The sequence below is a fragment of the Oryzias latipes genome, chromosome 24 (assembly GCF_002234675.1).
Source record: "Oryzias latipes chromosome 24, ASM223467v1".
Classification (NCBI taxonomy): Eukaryota; Metazoa; Chordata; class Actinopteri; order Beloniformes; family Adrianichthyidae; genus Oryzias; species Oryzias latipes.
In genome coordinates, this window is record NC_019882.2 from 13,914,407 (window position 1) to 13,932,572 (window position 18,166).

The 18,166-nt window shown below is 41.6% G+C and overlaps 1 protein-coding gene across 2 annotated transcripts; it reads right to left on the reverse strand.

Annotated features, from left to right (window-relative positions):
• Nucleotides 1-12,458: 12,458 nt before the first annotated feature.
• On the reverse strand, nucleotides 12,459-15,239 carry sox7 (SRY-box 7). 2 transcript variants are annotated; one of them, NM_001164869.1, is made up of 3 exons: nucleotides 15,008-15,239; nucleotides 13,812-14,246; nucleotides 13,255-13,781 (listed from the first exon to the last, which is right to left on the reverse strand). In NM_001164869.1, exons 1-3 carry the CDS (start codon nucleotides 15,237-15,239, stop codon nucleotides 13,255-13,257), a joined length of 1,194 nt encoding a protein of 397 aa, NP_001158341.1. The 2 variants fall into 2 exon arrangements, with proteins under 2 accessions (XP_011490013.1, NP_001158341.1); XM_011491711.2 differs by having other exon boundaries at nucleotides 12,459-14,246.
• Between the last annotated feature and the right edge of the window lie 2,927 nt (nucleotides 15,240-18,166).

Sequence of the window (18,166 nt, forward strand, 5' to 3'; positions counted from 1 at the left end):
AGTTCTCTGGCAAGTCCAAGAGCCGGGGATCACATCACACCTGAGCCGGGGGTGTCCGTGTCCCTGTGGTATGGGTTCTAATCCTTGCCCCTGAGCGCTGGGCCTCGCAAAATTTCCAACTGTGGGCGAGCCTGTTCGGGCCATGTTTACAACACTGCTTTTGGACGCCCTCTTCTCCTGGGTGTCCTCCTCCTGGGCGGAGATGGCTGGCCCCTGCCTTGCTCCTTCCTGGACCAACCGTGGGCCGGGTGAGTGGCTGCCAGGAGCGTGGGGCGGGTCTCCCTTGGGGGGTCCTGGCTCTTACCTGGGATTGGGGTGGAGGGATGCCCAGAACTCCTGGGTGGTGGTGAGGTGCTCGTCTGGGGCTGTGGGTGCTCCTCTGTGGCGGGGCCCCACGTTGGGCCGGCGCAGGCCTGCTCTCCTGGTTGGGCTGGAGCTTGCACTCTCTGTCCCCCCATGCCTCCCTGCTCTCTGGCTTTAGGGACCCCCGTGGCGGTCCTGCTGGCCCTGGCCTGCGTGGAGGACACATTCACCCGGGGGGGGGGGGGGGGGGGGGGGGGGGTTCTGGGAGTTCTGGCTGCCGCTGCTGCTGCGGCGGGGGTCTTGGTGTGGGGATGGCTGGGCGCTCTCCCTCCTTCTTTTTACATTACATCATTTATTTTGGAAGAACACAAACACTCACTTGAGCACAGGTGTTAGCTCACCTTCACTGTGATATGGGTGTGATTGAATGAAATATTTTACACCAGTTGGTTTGAATGCATAAGTATGCGTGTGTGAACAATATTTGTACTGTGTACATGTTGACATGTGAACATTTTTAGAGCCAAGAGGTACGTTTGTGGCATTTGAGTGTGTGTGTGGACTGGCCCCACCCTTATAGACTTGTATTACATCTGAACCTCACCATCCAGCAACTTGTTGCTTTATGCTGCTTCATGCCCCACCCCCACCCCCACCCCCCCGCCCCCTTCTTCTATAATTAACCGATGTTCTCTAACATCCCTCTCTCTTCTTCCCTCCTTTCCTTTTCTGTCCGGTCCAACACAAACGATTTTCAAATATGATTAAATTGAATAAAGTTTGACCTCGATTACAAAATGGGTTTATTCAGACATACCTCTGGTTTGTCAGAAAATTCATAACCACTGTTGTTAAAGTAAAATATGTCCAACACAAGAGGCCCTCAGTTCTCATTTGTTTGCCCAGCTGTTGGATAGGACAAGTTAAAGAAAAAAAAAGAATTTTTTTTTTCTTTTTTTTAAAAGAGAATCAAATCCAACAAAGTTTGTAAATTCTCCTTAATTCAGAATATCAAAGCTGTAAACTCAATAAAACAGGCTTTAAACTACAGTTTTCTCAGTTTTCTCTGTTCAAACCTTTTAGCTACATTCACACCACCATTGATGCGTAATTAAGCGACCACGTTCAATGGAAAATCTATGTAAACCAGGTAAATGTGTTTTTCCGGCTTACGTGCTTAAAATTCTTGCAGTCGTAGCAACGCACATTTGTAAGATAATGGAGCAAGATTCCAGAGATTTGCAGCGCTTCGATATTTTGGTGGACATCCACTAAATAGTAGATAAAGAAAGAGTAGAAGAAGCCCTTCCCTGTTTGTCCAGTGTGAACAGTGTAGACTTAACGCACATGTCTGGTGTGTTCGCAGAGTTTCTGTCAGTCACAGACAAGTATGAACGCTCCCAGCTTATTCTTTTGTTCAAGAAAAAATGATTCAGTCTTCAACTTTGAACAATCCCATCACAACAACTTGCTTTTCTCTTTTGTGGGTGTTGTGAGATGGATGACTCATAAGTTACTCAATTTGATATCAAACTATTTATTACATAACAGTATTAGTGTTAAAAATATATCTAAAGGTATTTGTTTTAAAATCTTTGGGAGTAAGAAAAACATAGTTGAAAGTGTATTCTTACACAGGTCAATCTGGACAATGAAACCGTCGCAATCCCATGACTAGACAGGTTTTAGCACTGTTCCCCTTTTAATCTTCAGCTGGAACAGTTCATGAAAAGTGTGCACTTACATTTAAGGTTTGCATTGATTTGCATGTATTCAATAGCTCTCTATTAACAATTGAAGTGTACTTTGAAAAAAAATTAATTCAAGTTGTTTAACTTATTTATAGATTGAAAGGAAGAGTGGCAGCAAATGACCTCACAATATTTGTTTTCAACCACTTTGTACTCACAAAATAGGTTTCACTCAGCCCGTCAGCCAAGACAATTACGGCTTATTTGCGTACATTTTACATTAAAAAATATGAAGCGTCAAGAATATGCGCGTAAAATACACAAATAAAATTGACTTTTAATTAAGCATAGTGGCATTTATTCTATGTGGAGACAATGTACAAAAGTCAGAAAAGAATATATGCAAAGTTTGTATAAAAAAACTTAAACTTGTCCTGTCCAACAGCTGAGCAAGCAGATCAGAGCTTGGGGCCTCTAGTGTTAGACATATTTTACTGTTACAATAGGGGGTTATGGATCTTCAGACAAACAGAGTGGATATTTTCTATAAACCCCTTTTGTATTTGAGGCTAAGCTTTATTTATGATAGTTATATTCATATGCATTCTTTGTTAGACTGGACGGAAAAGGAAAAGAGAGGTGGGATGTTAGAGATGGAGGACTGGGGGAGGTGAGGGGGGGGCAGTCGATAATACAGAGTCACACCATGAGAATGTATAAGAGTTTTATCAAATTAAATTTAACAAATGTTCAATGCGGAGAACGTGTGTAAAATATGTAAAGAATATGCATAAAGTACATAAAGAGAAGGTGCAAAAAACTTGACTTAAAATTAAGATGCACTTGACTCGGACCAGTGAACATGTGCAAAGTTTGTAAAGAATACTTCATATGCACAAAAGTAGACAAAACTTGTGACTAGAAAACTTTAAAGGGAATGTTTTTATGAATACTCGTCACATATTATGCAAATGAACGGCTGCTAAATGTGTTAAACAGTCAAGATGATCTTTTTTTTTAAATGAAAGACATCATCAGAAGTTGGATCAGAACCCACAACTTCCCGTAGGTTGGGATGCTGAACTATACTGAATAACCAAAGCCCTAAATTGTAGGTTTAAGAGTGCTGAAAGGAGTGAAATCTGATTTTAAAAACTAATACAAAATACAATGTCTATACACACAAAAACTTAGGTTTATAGTTCTGTATCTAATCTGCCAAAGGCTCCATCATCTTATTAAAATATTTACCAACTTTAAAAACAGCTATGTGAAGCTTTTAAAACTCTAGTGTCCTTCTTGTTTCACAAGCAAAAGCTGAAAATCTTACTCAATCCTAGTTTGATTCAATCTTAGCTCCTCTGGTTTTCATGTTATTTCCTTCTTTTGTTAAAGATTTGGGTTGGAAATAAAACCCACAATCATTCACATGTCCACTTTCTTTTTAGCAGCCTTTTTAATATGTTAAATGAAGTGCAACATTTTGTATTATTTTCCTCCAGTCAGAAGTCTGCATGTTATGATGCAGCAAAGAGGAAGAGTCCACAAAAATGCTTTGATTAGTTTGACCAACTAACACTTTATTTTACACATTTTGAGCAGACCTTAGGATAAAAAGCAAGACAGGGTACAGACAGGGTACAGAAAAAGACAAATACGCATAAAACAAATGACATGCATTAACTTTAGTTTTTATTTAACTGTGTAAATGTATGTAGTAATGTAATCAACACAAAAATAGGCAACAAGACACCAAGACTCTGAGAAGCAAATCCTGGGATTGCATTTCGTGTTTGAATACACTGTTTGTCCTAATGAGATGTAGGAAGGAAATTGTGCTTATTCCCAAATGTTGATTTCATATTTAAACCTTTATGTTCCAAAAATGTCTTCTCCAAGGCCTTTAATGAAATATAACACATGGATCCAGGTTAATGGAAGGAAAGATCAATCAATTTAGCAAATTTAACCAATAAATTATTAGCTTAAAGATAGCTTTTTTTTAAGTTATTTTGTGAAGAAAATGCATCAGTCTGCCTTTAAGCAAATTCATGTTTAAAGATTGCAGAATTGATTTCTGATCAAATATTAGCGTATTTTACTTTTTTTGTGGTCTATTGCCAAATGTTAAAGGCTGCAAGGCAATTCCTTTACATTAGTAAAAAGATGATTTTTCCGACATGATTTCACTTTAAATAACAAATTAAAAGTATACACCTATGGGGATATTCACAGGAACAATAGAGGAGATCATTTTCCTTGCAGATCTAACTATATATAGATAAATCACACTATTAGTGTGGCATTGAAGAGAAAAACAGAGTCCAAATGTTTAAATTGTAGCAGCATAATACTCGTATGCATATGGAATAAAGTCTTTTATTAGATAATAATCAGTGTTGACAGAAAATGAACACTATATCAATGGCTAAAGTCCAAATGTCAGTGTGCTGACTTGTGGGTCAAACTGAATACGTGACTGAGCCTGCTTGATCTGCTATCTGATCTTTCAACTATCACTGCTCCTAAGTAGTCTGCCATCTGCAATAAACAGACCTATGCTGCTCATATCCTGTTTTGAACCTGTCAACATGGTGCTTTAGCCGGAGCGTCTGAACCTTCGGGAAAACTGTGAGTCATTTCCATGCTCTCATTTTTGATGTGGCGTCTTTAAGGAAGCAGTTCTGAGCATCCAGCAGGAAAGGATTCCTCTGAGCTCAAACATCAACAACATCCCAAATATGAGCCCTGTGGAGGAACGGGAGGAATCATGGAAATGATGCCAGGGTTAGCTGTTGGCAAGGTCACCGAGGAGCATTCTTGCAGAGAAATTCTGGGTATAAACTCAGCACATCAAGGTGCAGGAAATACATTGTGTCATAACTGACGTCCTTTGCCTCTGAACAACCAGCAGTAAATTTGCTTTTGACATTCTTGTCATCTTTCGCATCTTGAATTTGTCCTTGAAGTTTTTTATGGTGGAGGATGAGTTCCACAACAAAACTAATTCCAGAGACTTAAGTGTGAAACCATATATGGATCTTTAACTTTGCAAATGTTTGATTATGGTGAATCATTGGTTGTTGTTTACTGTTGCAATGTGCAACAGACAACATCTATTAATATGCAATACACACTAGTTTTCAGGCGTCACTATAAGACTAATTTTGTAAAAAACCTTAAATTCAAAAAAAAAACTTTTCAGTGTGTTTTATTTTTTATAAATAATCATAACTTCTTCTGTTTTCTATAGCCTAAGAAAACTTTGTGTTAAGAATAACACAAAGAAGGGCTGGATCATCAAATTTGTAGTTTTTCTTATGTGTGATACTTTTTTAAAGGATTAGTTCAAATGTTTTTATTAAGTCTGTTCAATATAAATACAAATGTATTAAGCCTTATAACAAAATAATTAGTATTATTTGTCGAGAAATTACACAAAAATAAAAAATTCTTATGTATATAGAATAGTATCTTTAAAAAACAAATTTTGCTGGACATGTACTTTATTAAATTCCCTCACTCACATCCCCAACAACAAAGACAAATGTTTATTAGGGCAAAGCATCTAAACATGTTAAACCAAAGAATCTGTCATGATTTGAACTTGTTGTCTTGTTTTTGGTCCTTTTTCTGTCTTGTTTCTGTTTCCTGTTTTATTTTGAAAGTCTCCTGTCTTGTCTGTTTTCTTGAGTTGTACTTCCTTTGGTCCCCATCAGCCCTGATCGTGTCCACCTGTGTCTTGTCTGCCCTGTCTGTATATAAGTCTTGTCTCTGCCTTCTTCCTGGGTTGGTCCATTCTGTCACGGTGGTGGGGCTCGAGAGCCGGTAGGACCCAGAATGCAGAGGCGGAGGCACACGGTTCAAGGGCAAGGGGTTTAATTACAAACAAAGGGCGCTGCCGAGCAGGATGACAAAACCAAAAAACAAAAACTCACTGTGACGTGGCATGAGACAAGGAACAAGGAACGAGGAACATGGCATGACATGACATGAACACCGGAACAGGAATAATGGACCAACCTATTTTTCTGGACCCAGCAGAGCGGGACATGATGCTCCTAGAGGCTTACTGCCAGGAAGCCGAGCGTACGAGGTCTTACTGGGTTTTTGACCAGGCCCAGTTTGCCTCGTATGCCTGGAGTGGGAGCCACAGGGAGCCGTCTTGCCCTGAGGGGGGGGTCGTCGTCACCGTCGTCCCCGCCGTCCCCTTCCTGTTCCAGAGGTGGTCCGGCACGCTCCACATCGCTTTCCAGTGGTGGTGCCGGATGCACCCCATCCCCGTCATGTTCCGGTGGTGGTCCCGGATGCACCACAACCACGTTCAGTGGTGGTCCCGGACGCACCCCGACCCGTCCCGGCTCCCAGGGGGGTGCCGCCTGCGCCCCGACCCGTCCCTGCTCCCCGGGGCGTTCCGCCTGAACCCCGACCGACCCCCGCTGCCAAGGCCACGCCTGTCCCGCCAGAGCTCGGCTCCACGCCTGACCCGCCAGAGCTCGGCTCCACGCCTGACCCGCCAGAGCTCGGCTCCACGCCTGACCCGCCAGAGCTCGGCTCCACGCCTGACCCGCCAGAGCTCGGCTCCACGCCTGACCCGCCAGAGCTCGGCTCCACGCCTGACCCGCCAGAGCCTGACTGCTGGCCCGACCCGCCAGAGCCTGACTGCTGGCCCGACCCGCCAGAGCCTGACTGCTGGCCCGACCCGCCAGAGCCTGACTGCTGGCCCGACCCGCCAGAGCCTGACTGCTGGCCCGACCCGCCAGAGCCTGACTGCTGGCCCGACCCGCCAGAGCCTGACTGCTGGCCCGACCCGCCAGAGCCTGACTGCTGGCCCGACCCGCCAGAGCCTGACTCCATGCCTGACTCCACGCCTGACGACTCCACGCCTGACGACTCCACGCCTGACGACTCCACGCCTGACGACTCCACGCCTGACGACTCCACGCCTGACGACTCCACGCCTGACGACTCCACGCCTGACGACTCCACGCCTGACGACTCCACGGATCTCATGCCGGACCTGCCTCGCCGGACCGCTCGGCCCCCCGGCCGTCCTCCGGACCTGCCTCGCCGGACCGCTCGGCCCCCCGGCCGTCCTCTGGACTCTTGTGCCCGTCGAGGTTTATCCTCCGGGCCCCCCCCCTCATGTGACTTTTGGAACCTCGGAGCGGTTCCTTGAGGGGGGGGTACTGTCATGATTTGAACTTGTCTTGTTTTTGGTCCTTGTTCTGTCTTGTTTCTGTTTCCTGTTTTTATTTTGAAAGTCTCCTGTCTTGTCTGTTTTCTTGAGTTTTACTTCCTTTGGTCCCCATCAGCCCTGATCGTGTCCACCTGTGTCTTGTCTGCCCTGTCTGTATATAAGTCTTGTCTCTGCCTTCCTCCTGGGTTGGTCCATTACCCCTGTTATGGTGTTCATGCCTTGTTCCTTGTCCCTCGCCATGCCACAGTAAGTTTTAGTTTTGTTTTGTCATCCTGCTCTGCAGCGCTTTTTTGTTTCTATTAAACCCCTTGCCCTTGAACCGTGTGCCTCTGCATTTGGGTCCAACCAGCAAAAGACTTTTGATTTGACGATATTTTTGTTTTTATCAAGAACAGAAACAAATTTTCTAATTGGAACAATTTATGTGACTGACTCTCAAAAAATTAAGGCTTTTAAAAAGGGTGATTTTGTCCCATAATATCTTTTTTTTTTAAGTTCTACAAACTTTTTAAAAATAAAGAAGATGAATAATAATGGTGCTTTTTTTTTTATAGGCTTTAGGATTAAAAACATTTTTATGCAATCTCATAGAATAAAAAAAATTTGTTTGTTGATTCGTTTAAGTTCAAATTTATTTTTAACCAACAATGAGTTTTATTCGCTGAAACATAGCGGCCCCTGTGTCTGGCCGGCTGTCATCAGACGTGGAGTTGTGCTTTGTCTATCCTCCACAGTAGCTGTTAAAAGGGGCTTTCTCACACCGCCGAACTTATAACATCACTCATCTGCGTCATTACGCTGCCTGCTTTTCAGGATGCATGCTGAGTAGGCTCTGTTAGTGCAGGACCACAGGCCAAAGCCACCGCGGCCTCTCACAGGCCCACTAAAATGGAAAAGATTGGGAGTGACTTAAGATCAAAAGCAGGCATTTTTCTCAGCTGTGTGCAAATTCACTATATCATTTTCCGGGGAATTGTTTATTTAAATTTGACTGAGAACCAGTAGAAGAAATATTATTTAAACCTTATAACTGAAGATTTCTGTGTTAATATTTGTATTTAATAAAAAAAAGTGGATTGATAATAATGCTAAAAATGTTTATTCTTTTGGGTCTTTTGTCGAGGAAACGACATCTTTGAAGAAACTTTATTTAAATGCCACAACAGCAGCTTTTGGTAGACATAAAATTAAAGCAAAATAATTTTAAAAAAGGCTTCTAAAAATATTCCCCGGAATATTATATAGCACACGTGAGAATATTCTATTCTTTAAAAGAAAAAAAAAGAAAAAACATTGTAATTGGGAAGCACAATAGGAACATCCTCCCCTACAATGAGGTGAAGCAGTACACCCCCCCAAGGGAGAATCTGCAGCAGTCAAACAGATAGTGATGTGGTTTGCAGCAGTTCTAATACTGATCGAGCCATGCAGGTCAATCTGTGAAAATAGAGTATATTCTGCAGTTTGTTTTTTTCCAGAAATGTTTAAAATAAAATTGTACAGCTCAATGGTTGAGTTTGTTGACAATATTTGTTAAAGTGTATTTTTTAATTTTTTTTCATACTGCAAACACTTTAGTGTATGTACCGATTTGGTAATCAGGTTGTGCATTTGGGTAAATGGAAATCTAGCCGTCTCCTTCTCTGTGCTGGCAGCCAGTTGCTGGACTCCCTCTGTGCTTTTGCCGTTTGCCTGTATCTGCTCAGAGCAGGTGCCAGAGCCCGTTCAGCTGCAGCATTCACAGCGCAGGTACGGGTGGGAGGCCCTTGGCTGCAAGTACAGTTCCCCAAGTTTTCCAGGGGTCCCCATCTGTGTCCCCGCACATCCACTGCCACATGGCACCTGTCCCTTGACGAGTCTGGTCCATTCTTCGTCCGGCGCCTTACTCTCCTTTCTGCCACACCACACTCTGCCTGTTTTTGAGCCACAATGAGATGAAGAATAGCTGCACCCATAATCCTTTGCTGTGAAATGCATGTGTGTGTTTGTGTGTTCTTTTCCCCTCCTGCTCCTCCTTTGGACAAATTTAGTTCCAAGTACAAATTGTAAACAGCTTATTATGCTGCTGAAACTCCAGTTGGATATGCACTCCTCCAACATGCAGCGTGTACTGATGTACATGGAATTACTAGTTTACTTTTAAACTGTATCCCAAAATAACAACACTGCACTTGTAGAATTGATTTTTCCTTCAAAATTGATTTTTGGTTTTCATCCGAAAAATTCTAAATCAAACCAGAATAGCTGAGCACTCAGAACACGTCACAGCAAGTTAATTTGGAAAGGGGAATTTCTCTCTGAAACTGTGACTTATGCCTAAGTCACGTACCTCAAATCAACTACTTCCTCTTAAGCCAAAGTTAATACATTAAGAAAGTTGTGCAGCTTCAATAGTCTTCCTACAAGTGTGACGTGCCTGGACCTCTCCCTCCTGAGCTACACAATGGACACTGGTCCAACCAGACAGTCAGCCTCCTTTATGCCTCCTGAGAACACGATCAGTGATCGGTGCTCCCCACAGTCCCTGTAAATTGGTAATATTTTGCACAGCTGTGATACTTCTGGGTCCTGTCCACACACACGCACGCACACACACACGTCTTACGCTGTTACCTTGACAGTTGGCGCTGCATTGGAGCTGCGCTGTTGTTTGTTTGCCCAGGGAAGTGACACGTCGACAGAAGAGGAAATAGGAAACATAACAGACTACCTGACAGACTCATTCCATGGGCCTGACCTGAGACTGGAACCGAGCCAACCAGCAATCAGAGAAAAATAACAAACGGAGGCTGTTTTGTTTGTTCAGCCTATATCCTTAAAAATTAAAAAATATTGGAAATCTTATGAACCTTGAACGGTGTGAAAAACTATCGTTCTCATTTCATAGCTGTTATGAATGCCATTGTCAAAGGAAAAGGGGTCACGGAGCTCATTTGCTCCAGCACCAGAGAGAATAAAGTGTTGTATTTCTGCGGTTCAAAAATATGTCAAGCTACTGTTTTTGTCACATTCTGCCCTTCTTTTCTGATTGATTGTAGCTGAAACAGCAATATTCGCTTGGTTCCTCCAACTGAAGTATGGGAAGAGGATGAGCCAACTCCTTCGGAGGAAAAAGCAGGCTAGTTTTTATCTTTCTTTGAGGAAAAAAAAATGCAAAAAGTCCAGTAAATAACCTTGTTTCAAGGTATTTCAAAGCTCCTGTTTGATTGGATTAGCTTCGGATTTGGAAGTCCACTAACAGCAGGATTAGAGGTTTGATCCCCTTCATTTCCCACTGCCAGAGTGTCCTGAAACAAAACCCTGAACCCCAAATTGTTGCTGATGCCAGTTCAGCTTCTCAACATCACTTGTGTACAAATATATCTCTATCAACTTAACAACCGAACAGGAAAAAAGTTTAGCAAAAATTCAGAATATTCCTGTTCATAATTTATAAAATGAATAATAAATGTTTACAACTGCCTGAAAGTCTCTACAGATCAAACATAAAAACTGTATTAGCAAATATTTGTGGTACAAACCATTCTTGTATTACATGCAATAAATGTAGGATAAATATTACATATAACAAGTATTTCGCTTTATTTAGATACAAATTTAGAAATAAGTTAATTTTAAGTTAATAAGTTAATTCTAATTTTAAACACTGCAACAGAATTTGAGCTCCAAATAAAAGACTAAGTATTAACTCTAAACTGGAAAAAATATTAACTTTTTCAAATTTTTCTCATTTTAGTTAGCCGCTTAAAATTATAGACTTTTGATGGAATAAAATATGTATGATAAATAAATTAAAATAGTCCCCCTTTGCCATAAAAAGTTCAAAAATTGAATTTTTGTCTAAAAAATGAGATCAGGTTTGTATTCTGTTTACATTCAAGCTAGAAAAATAAAAACATTTATTTCGTTAATGCCTACTGGTGAAAATTTTCATCAAACCACTTTACTTTTATAATTACTTCTTGCATCTTCTTGAAAGCAAAAACAGAAGTGATTTCTTTTTCATTTCTAGAAATAAATTTAGGCATAAAGGGGTTAAGAATCAACAAAGATTCCCCAGTCCATGCACATGCATCTTGCGCGCCGTCTAAGGTGACGATGCTTTGTTGACACTCTGTCCTTGTCCGTGTTGCGGCGCCCTACCCCGAGGTGGTGGATGCGATTGTTCAGACAGGTCGCCCTCACCTAGGGAGTCTGCAGCAGCACCCTGAGCTAACCCCTGACAACACTGGAGCTGAAGCCCCATCAAAGACCACTTTTTCACCCAGAATGCCTCAGGAGTCGACCTGTCCGAATCCCAAATTCAGAACACGGGCGGCCACCCCTGCAGAGTTTAAAAACCCTGAAGCAAAACGGGGTAATGACCTAACCTCAAAACACTAACTGGATGCTAAGACGGCCGCATGATGAATGTTGTCATTCTGGTCAGTTAAATCACATCCGAAGGCTCACCGGAAATGGGTTCTGGGGAAGGTCATGCTTTGCACATGTGTTTGCTACAAGGACCTATGTGTTTAAAAAGGTACAAGAGGCCGGGTTTTCAAAGCCTCCCCTGAAAAACTGGGCTAAGTAAAGACAAGTAGGTAAGATGTTAATCAGCCAAGCGGTGCTTCCTCTCGTTTGCTGAACAGCGGGTTCCCTTCCTTCTCTCTGGCTCTTTAATGCTGGGCCCTACCAGGCCCAAACATCCTGATGGAGAGAGGCTTTTGCCTTATCAGTCAGGAAACACCGCTCCTCCGCTACATCCTCTTTACAAGAAGCACGACTCAACCATTCCCAAAAAAAAAAAAAAAAAAGGCAGGAAGACCAGCCAGACTCCAGGATTTGTCAAAAGCCCCCAGAATTCCTTTTATCCGACGAGAAAAATCAGAACGGACTGGGTGAGAAGGGGACAGAGAAAAGTGAGGGGAATTATGTTGAACAGAATATATCCAAGATTAATTTCATATTTTATTTACGCAGATTACAAAAGGTCTGTATCAGCAAGATAGATTACGGGACGAGGGAGTGGGTGTGGAATGGGTAGGGGAAGTCCAGCATGCCTCAGAATGGCACCCAGAATAAGACTCCAGCAAAACAAAGGATGGTTGAGAGGGAGGCAAGTGACGACAAATGTGCCTATTTTACACTAATCCTCCAAACAGGGATAAAATGAAAGAATGAGGAAATGAGAAAAGGGACATGACGGAGGGCGGAAAAAGCGTGTGGCATGGTGGGTGTAGGAATGAGCTTTTCTTCAGGGCCCAAAATAAAGACAATATCTCTGCTAAAAGACTTTCCCCCATTTAATTCTGCATTTTTACAAGCCACAATTCTGTTCAATGGATTTTTTTTTTTAAGTGCTCAAATTTTCTATTGGCTTTCAATGGCATCGCCAAGTATCTGTTGCAACACGGAGTCTCCTCTTTATACTGTCTACGCAGCAACCACAATTCTTAGAAAAAAAAACTGACCTTTATTTTAAATTATTTTCTTCATAAACCTAAATCATCATACAGTTACAATTATTATTCACTCTGGTGCAGAGACTGATTAACATGGATTGAAGAATTATAAACGGCTCTTTCCTCTTTTTCATTAAACACCGTTTACTCAAACCGCCAACTAAAACCTCATTCACTTACAACTATTGAGGTAAGACTCCCAAACCGATGAGAGCAACAACGTATAATACAAACATTCGAATGGAAAGCGGGGATAATAGCATAACATTTATGCAAGACATCAAAGGACTTCGGTTAGCTTCCGTAGAGCATCTGTACAGTAACATTTACAATTGGGCAAACACGTTTTTTACATTTGTTCTATAGATTTTGGAAATTTCATGACACTTGGAACTGCTTCCCTGAGATGTCCATCTCCTTTTCTTCATATCTATTTCTTTGTTCTGTTGTGGCTCCAGAAATCATATTGCTCTGAAACGGTTTCAGCTTATTATAGTCAGGTGCATTTAATGGTTTTGCATTAACAAATGTTGCCCCTTCCAGCACCGGCTTGCAAAATCCTCCCATATCGGTTAACTGAATGCTCTTGCAGAGTCCGTTTAGTCTGTGATCGCGTTTACGAAATGCCGTAGTTGTTGTAGTAGGCAGCAGTTGCATCTGCGAGCACAGAGATGAGGCTGGTTTCTGTACTGCTGCTGCTGCTGCTGCTGGAACACGGGGGTGCAGCTGATGCTACCTGGATGTGTCCCGTTACAGTCATGCTGCTGCCCTGTTCCGGGTGGAAGCCGCTCCCATTGGAGTTCAGGTACTGGTCGAACTCATTGCGGTCCACCTCACCCAAAAGTTCGGCCTGGCTCAGCTGATCTAAAGTCTCCAGGTGACCCTGAGTCTCTGGTGGGGGGGACAGCTGACCCAGGTGGCCTTGATGGAGCCCGTGGTGAATTTGGGCAAAAGTTGAAGAGCTGTAGTAAGAAATGGGAGGCCCATGGATTGGTCCACCACTACCTCCAATTTGAGACATGTGAGGCATGTGACCCAAATGTGTGCCCCCACAGTGGAGTTGGCTCTGGGTGTAGTCAGTGTGGTAGGGAGGTGGGCTGCCCATATGTGTCTGATTCTGGTGATGTTCGTCTGGACAGGAGGCTGAAGAAGAACAGGAGACTGAAGAGCTACCAGACGCTGAGTAATAGGTGGGGGGCACATGCTCATGGTCCATGGCGTCTAAAGGGGACATCTCAGGAGGAGTTGGCAGGCCGTACGGGTATGTGTCGAAGCTGCTGTTAGAGCCAGCAGGTTCTCTGAAGGTTCTGACGCTGGGAAGAACAGTGCTCGGACCGGAAAACCCACCGCTGATTTTGTTGGGGCTGCCCTCATCTTTGTCGAGGGGGTGACAAAGGGCCCGCTGCTCCGGCAGGGTGCTGTGTTCCGGAGCCAGCCCGCTCAGGAGGAAGCCAGGATCCACTCTCTTGCAAATACGTTTTAGCTGTTTCTTCCGGCGAGGCCGGTACTTGTAGTTGGGGTAGTCCTGCATGTGCTGCACCCGCAGCCTTTCTGCCTCCTCCACATAGGGCCTCTTCTGAGGAGGAGTAAGGGCCTTCCATGACTTTCCTGCATGCAAAGACAACAAGAAAAGAACTTAAGTTTCACCTAAAACTTTTTACACTTCTTTGTGCTTGTGACATTTTCTTTTATTACAAACATATTTTCCCCCCATTTTATCACTTAAAATTATAAATGTTATTTTTAAATGAGTATTTTAAGTTAATTTTCATATTAAGTTGATTAAGTGACAGAAATCAAAATAACACCTGATTACAAAACAAACTTATTTTTTATATTATTTTCTAAGCTTTTTAACGATTTCCCCCCTTTTTTTAAATGTTAGTAATTTTTCTTCAATTATTTACAAACCAAGCTAAACTTTACCTGTTTTTTTCTAACTTTAAAATTTCCCTTGTGTTAAATTTGAGTTTTGACGCACCTTAAATGGAGCGCAGTTCAGTTTGGAAATGCGCGCGACAGAGCTTTCAATTATGTTTTAACTGTGAATCTAAAGGTGTCTTAAAGTCTGAATTTGTTGTGTTCTTTTCTTAATGGGTTTTTAAATTTTTTTACAGACACTTTAACACCAAACAACAAAGTTGTGTTGTCTTTTTGATTAATGCACACAAACATGATAAGACTTTCTACAGGGTTCTTAACAGTAATATAACATTTAAAAATAATTATTTAGATTATTAGCACCAAAAAACTCTGTTACTATTTACTATCCAACGGAACCTAAAGAGGAAAATGCTGACAAACTAATAATAATAATAATAATAATATTAACAATAATAATAATAATGGTTGATAACTTTTTTTCTCACCTAACATTTTGCTGAGCTCGGCATTGTGCAGGTCAGGGTTTTGAACCGCCAGACGTTTGCGCTCATCTTTGGCCCAGACCATGAACGCGTTCATCGGCCGTCGGATCCGCGGCTCCGGCGCCTTGTCCACGGTTGTCCTGTGCGATCCGTGCCCATCAGGCCCATCTCCGTCTTCTGGAGAACATTCGAAGGACTCCGGCCACGACGAGTACGCGCTGATGAGAGCAGCCATCTGCCGCGCGCTCTCCCCTCTCCAAACTTAAAAAGTGCGTCTTTCTTCAATTTTAGCCTCAGCTGATTAAATTGACGAAAAACTGAAAAGTAAAAAGAACTTCAAATGTTCAAATCGCTTTCCTCTCTGTGTGTGAAAGAAGTTATGTCGGGAATGATTTTAGGGGGACCACTTGCGCGCCTACAGCGGCTCCTCCTCGTGCGTAATGGTTCAGTCTTTCCTGGCGGATGGGAGAAGCGCTTTATATTTGAGGAGCAGGTTCCAGGAGAAAGCCCGAAGGACTCTCGACTCCTCCTTGATTTCACGTTGAGCCCAGTAAATGAAAGAGAGAGGACACAACATTTCAACACAACCAACTCCTTAAACTTGCTTCACAAAAAAAACCAACAACTTTAATTTATATGAAAGAGCTTTTCCTGCTGATTAGCACTGACATTTTTGACAGAGGGCTCACCAAAAACCATTAACCAAATACTTTCTATGTGTATAGTAGTTGTTCTTGTTGAAAAGATTTTAAGATTTCTGTTTTTTTATGTCAACAAAGAAAACATTGCTTGACAAACTTACCTAACTTGTTTTGCAGCCTACTCTGCTCTGCACAGCACAGAAAACTGCACTGATTAAGTGACATTTTGAGCCCTCCTTTGCACTTTAAGGGCCAAGTTAGTCATTCCATGCCAAGAAAAACTCATTCCCCCCTTTTCCATGTATGTTTTTTAGTATAAGAAGTACAACTTCAAAAAAGTAATAATCACATTTATTTTAAATCAGTTTTGGCACAGAAGAGTTTTTGGAAATTTTGACCTTCTCCATGGTTGACCAAAGCAATGAAATCACTGAACACGCACACTTTCCGAACAAATCAGTTTTCCTTTTGCGGCCAGAGGCAGTTGCATATCAAATTCAGGAGTTCCTGTTGACAGGATACTCTCTGGCTACAGTTGAGGAGTAGCTCACACTCCCCCACACTCTCACACTGCTCAAATGGAGCTCCTGATCACAGGTCAGATGGTATCTTATCTGCACCTTCTGTGGAAAAAGGAGTAACCTGACAACAGATTGGAAGAATATCCAGTGTTTGCACACAGGTAACATGGCGTTTCCACACATATTTGTTTGTGATGGAAGGAGTGGTGGTGGTGGGGGGGGGGGGGTACCTATACTTCTAAGTCATAAAAGTGAAGTGTCAGCTCTAGTTTGGTCCACACAGGAACAGGATACGGCACCTGAAGCCACAGATTGTGCACGGCGCAGGCACATCACTGATATATAGGCCTGCACTTCCTCTTCTGAAATGAACCACATTAATGTGCAAGCAGTGAAAGTTTGAGGAAAACGATGGGGGTGACTAAAAGGACACATTGGACAGAGAGCATGAATAGAAGTTAACTTAATTAAAGCTCGAAATCCAGACTTTTATTAATGGGGAAACAGCAGCTGCCTGTCTCAAACACTGTGTGGGTGGAAGCTGCATCAGCCGGCTGTCGTTAGCCCTTTCAGAGTAAAAGACATGTGGTTAAGGCCTGAAAAGGGAGGTGGTCTGTGGGAAAGCTGAGGGCAAATTCCACAACCCCAAAGATCCTTACTATAATTCAAGGATGGTTTGGGAACAGTAAGTTCAAAGAAATAGCAGTAAAAAAGAAGATATTTTTATAAACATAACTGATTGATAAGATTAGAGGAATTTAAGTTTTTCAAATCGATTAGATAAAAAAAAAATCTAAGGATTAAACTAAATAATTGAGCACAAAGCTATTGCATCATTTCAGATGCTAAAACGTCTATGAAACATCATTAAATTCAATGTAACATAGTGCAAACACTCTCCAAATTTAATAAATACTGCAAGCTTCGCTATTTTTTGAGCCTAAAGGAATGTAAAAGAGACCATTCTTTTTTAAATTTTTAAAACAATAAACAACTAATTTGAGAAATTTATTTCTACAAAAATACAAGTGGCTTGAATTAATTTATTCAGAATAAAAAAACAGCAACAAAGAGGTTATTTTTTTTTAAATTCCAGCTTTAATACAGTTTCTTAATCATTTTGGTTAAATGTTCTAACTGATCTAAATGTTTGGGACAGGTAATTTCTTGTAAACTTCTTGTGGAAAGAAAAACAACTTTTTTAAAAGCTTAAAAAAAAAATAAAAAAAATCATACTAAGCATTATGGGATTTTTAAAAAGCTCCTTCACTCACAATGTAAAATACATTGTAAATTATTTGGATTTTTCTTCTTATTTCTATACTAAAAAAAAGTGTAGTTTAACTTAGTTCCACAAAATTAGAACAAGTTTGGAAAATCAGTAAGTACAGGGGTTTTTACGTCTCCCCCTAAAATGTGCTTATTTACATTTTAGTCTTTGATGATTGTTATGTTGTTCAACAAAAACAACCTTAAGTAAAACATATTCATAAAGAAAATAATACCTGGCCCAAATCAGCAACAAAAAGTAAAGCATGGTTGAGGTTTGATTATAATATGGGACTGTTTTTCCTGTATAAAGCAATTTTTACTCATACTTTTTGAGGATTTTCGTATTTATTTTAATTTTTAAATCACATTATATACTGGTTATTAAATTATATTGCTTTCCAAAGTACTTCTATCTGCTTTTGTCTTGTAACGTATTGAAACCTACCAATACACTTTAAATCTTGATGAGGTTCACCTGGTTATGGCTGTGCAGCGCGTCTCCTGTAAAACGCGCTTAGAAAGCGGCTTCAAGAGTCACAACTCCACAGAATATGCCGAATTTAAAAAAATCAGTGTACTAGGGACGTGTGCCTAGTACAAAGTTTACATTTTTTTTTTCATTCCAACTTTCCAAGCAGGTTGTTTTTCTCACTTACTGCAACTGAAGGAAAATGATAGCCCTTACAGTTTTTTCTGTCCATTTCAAAGACTCAAAACCTCATTATCAT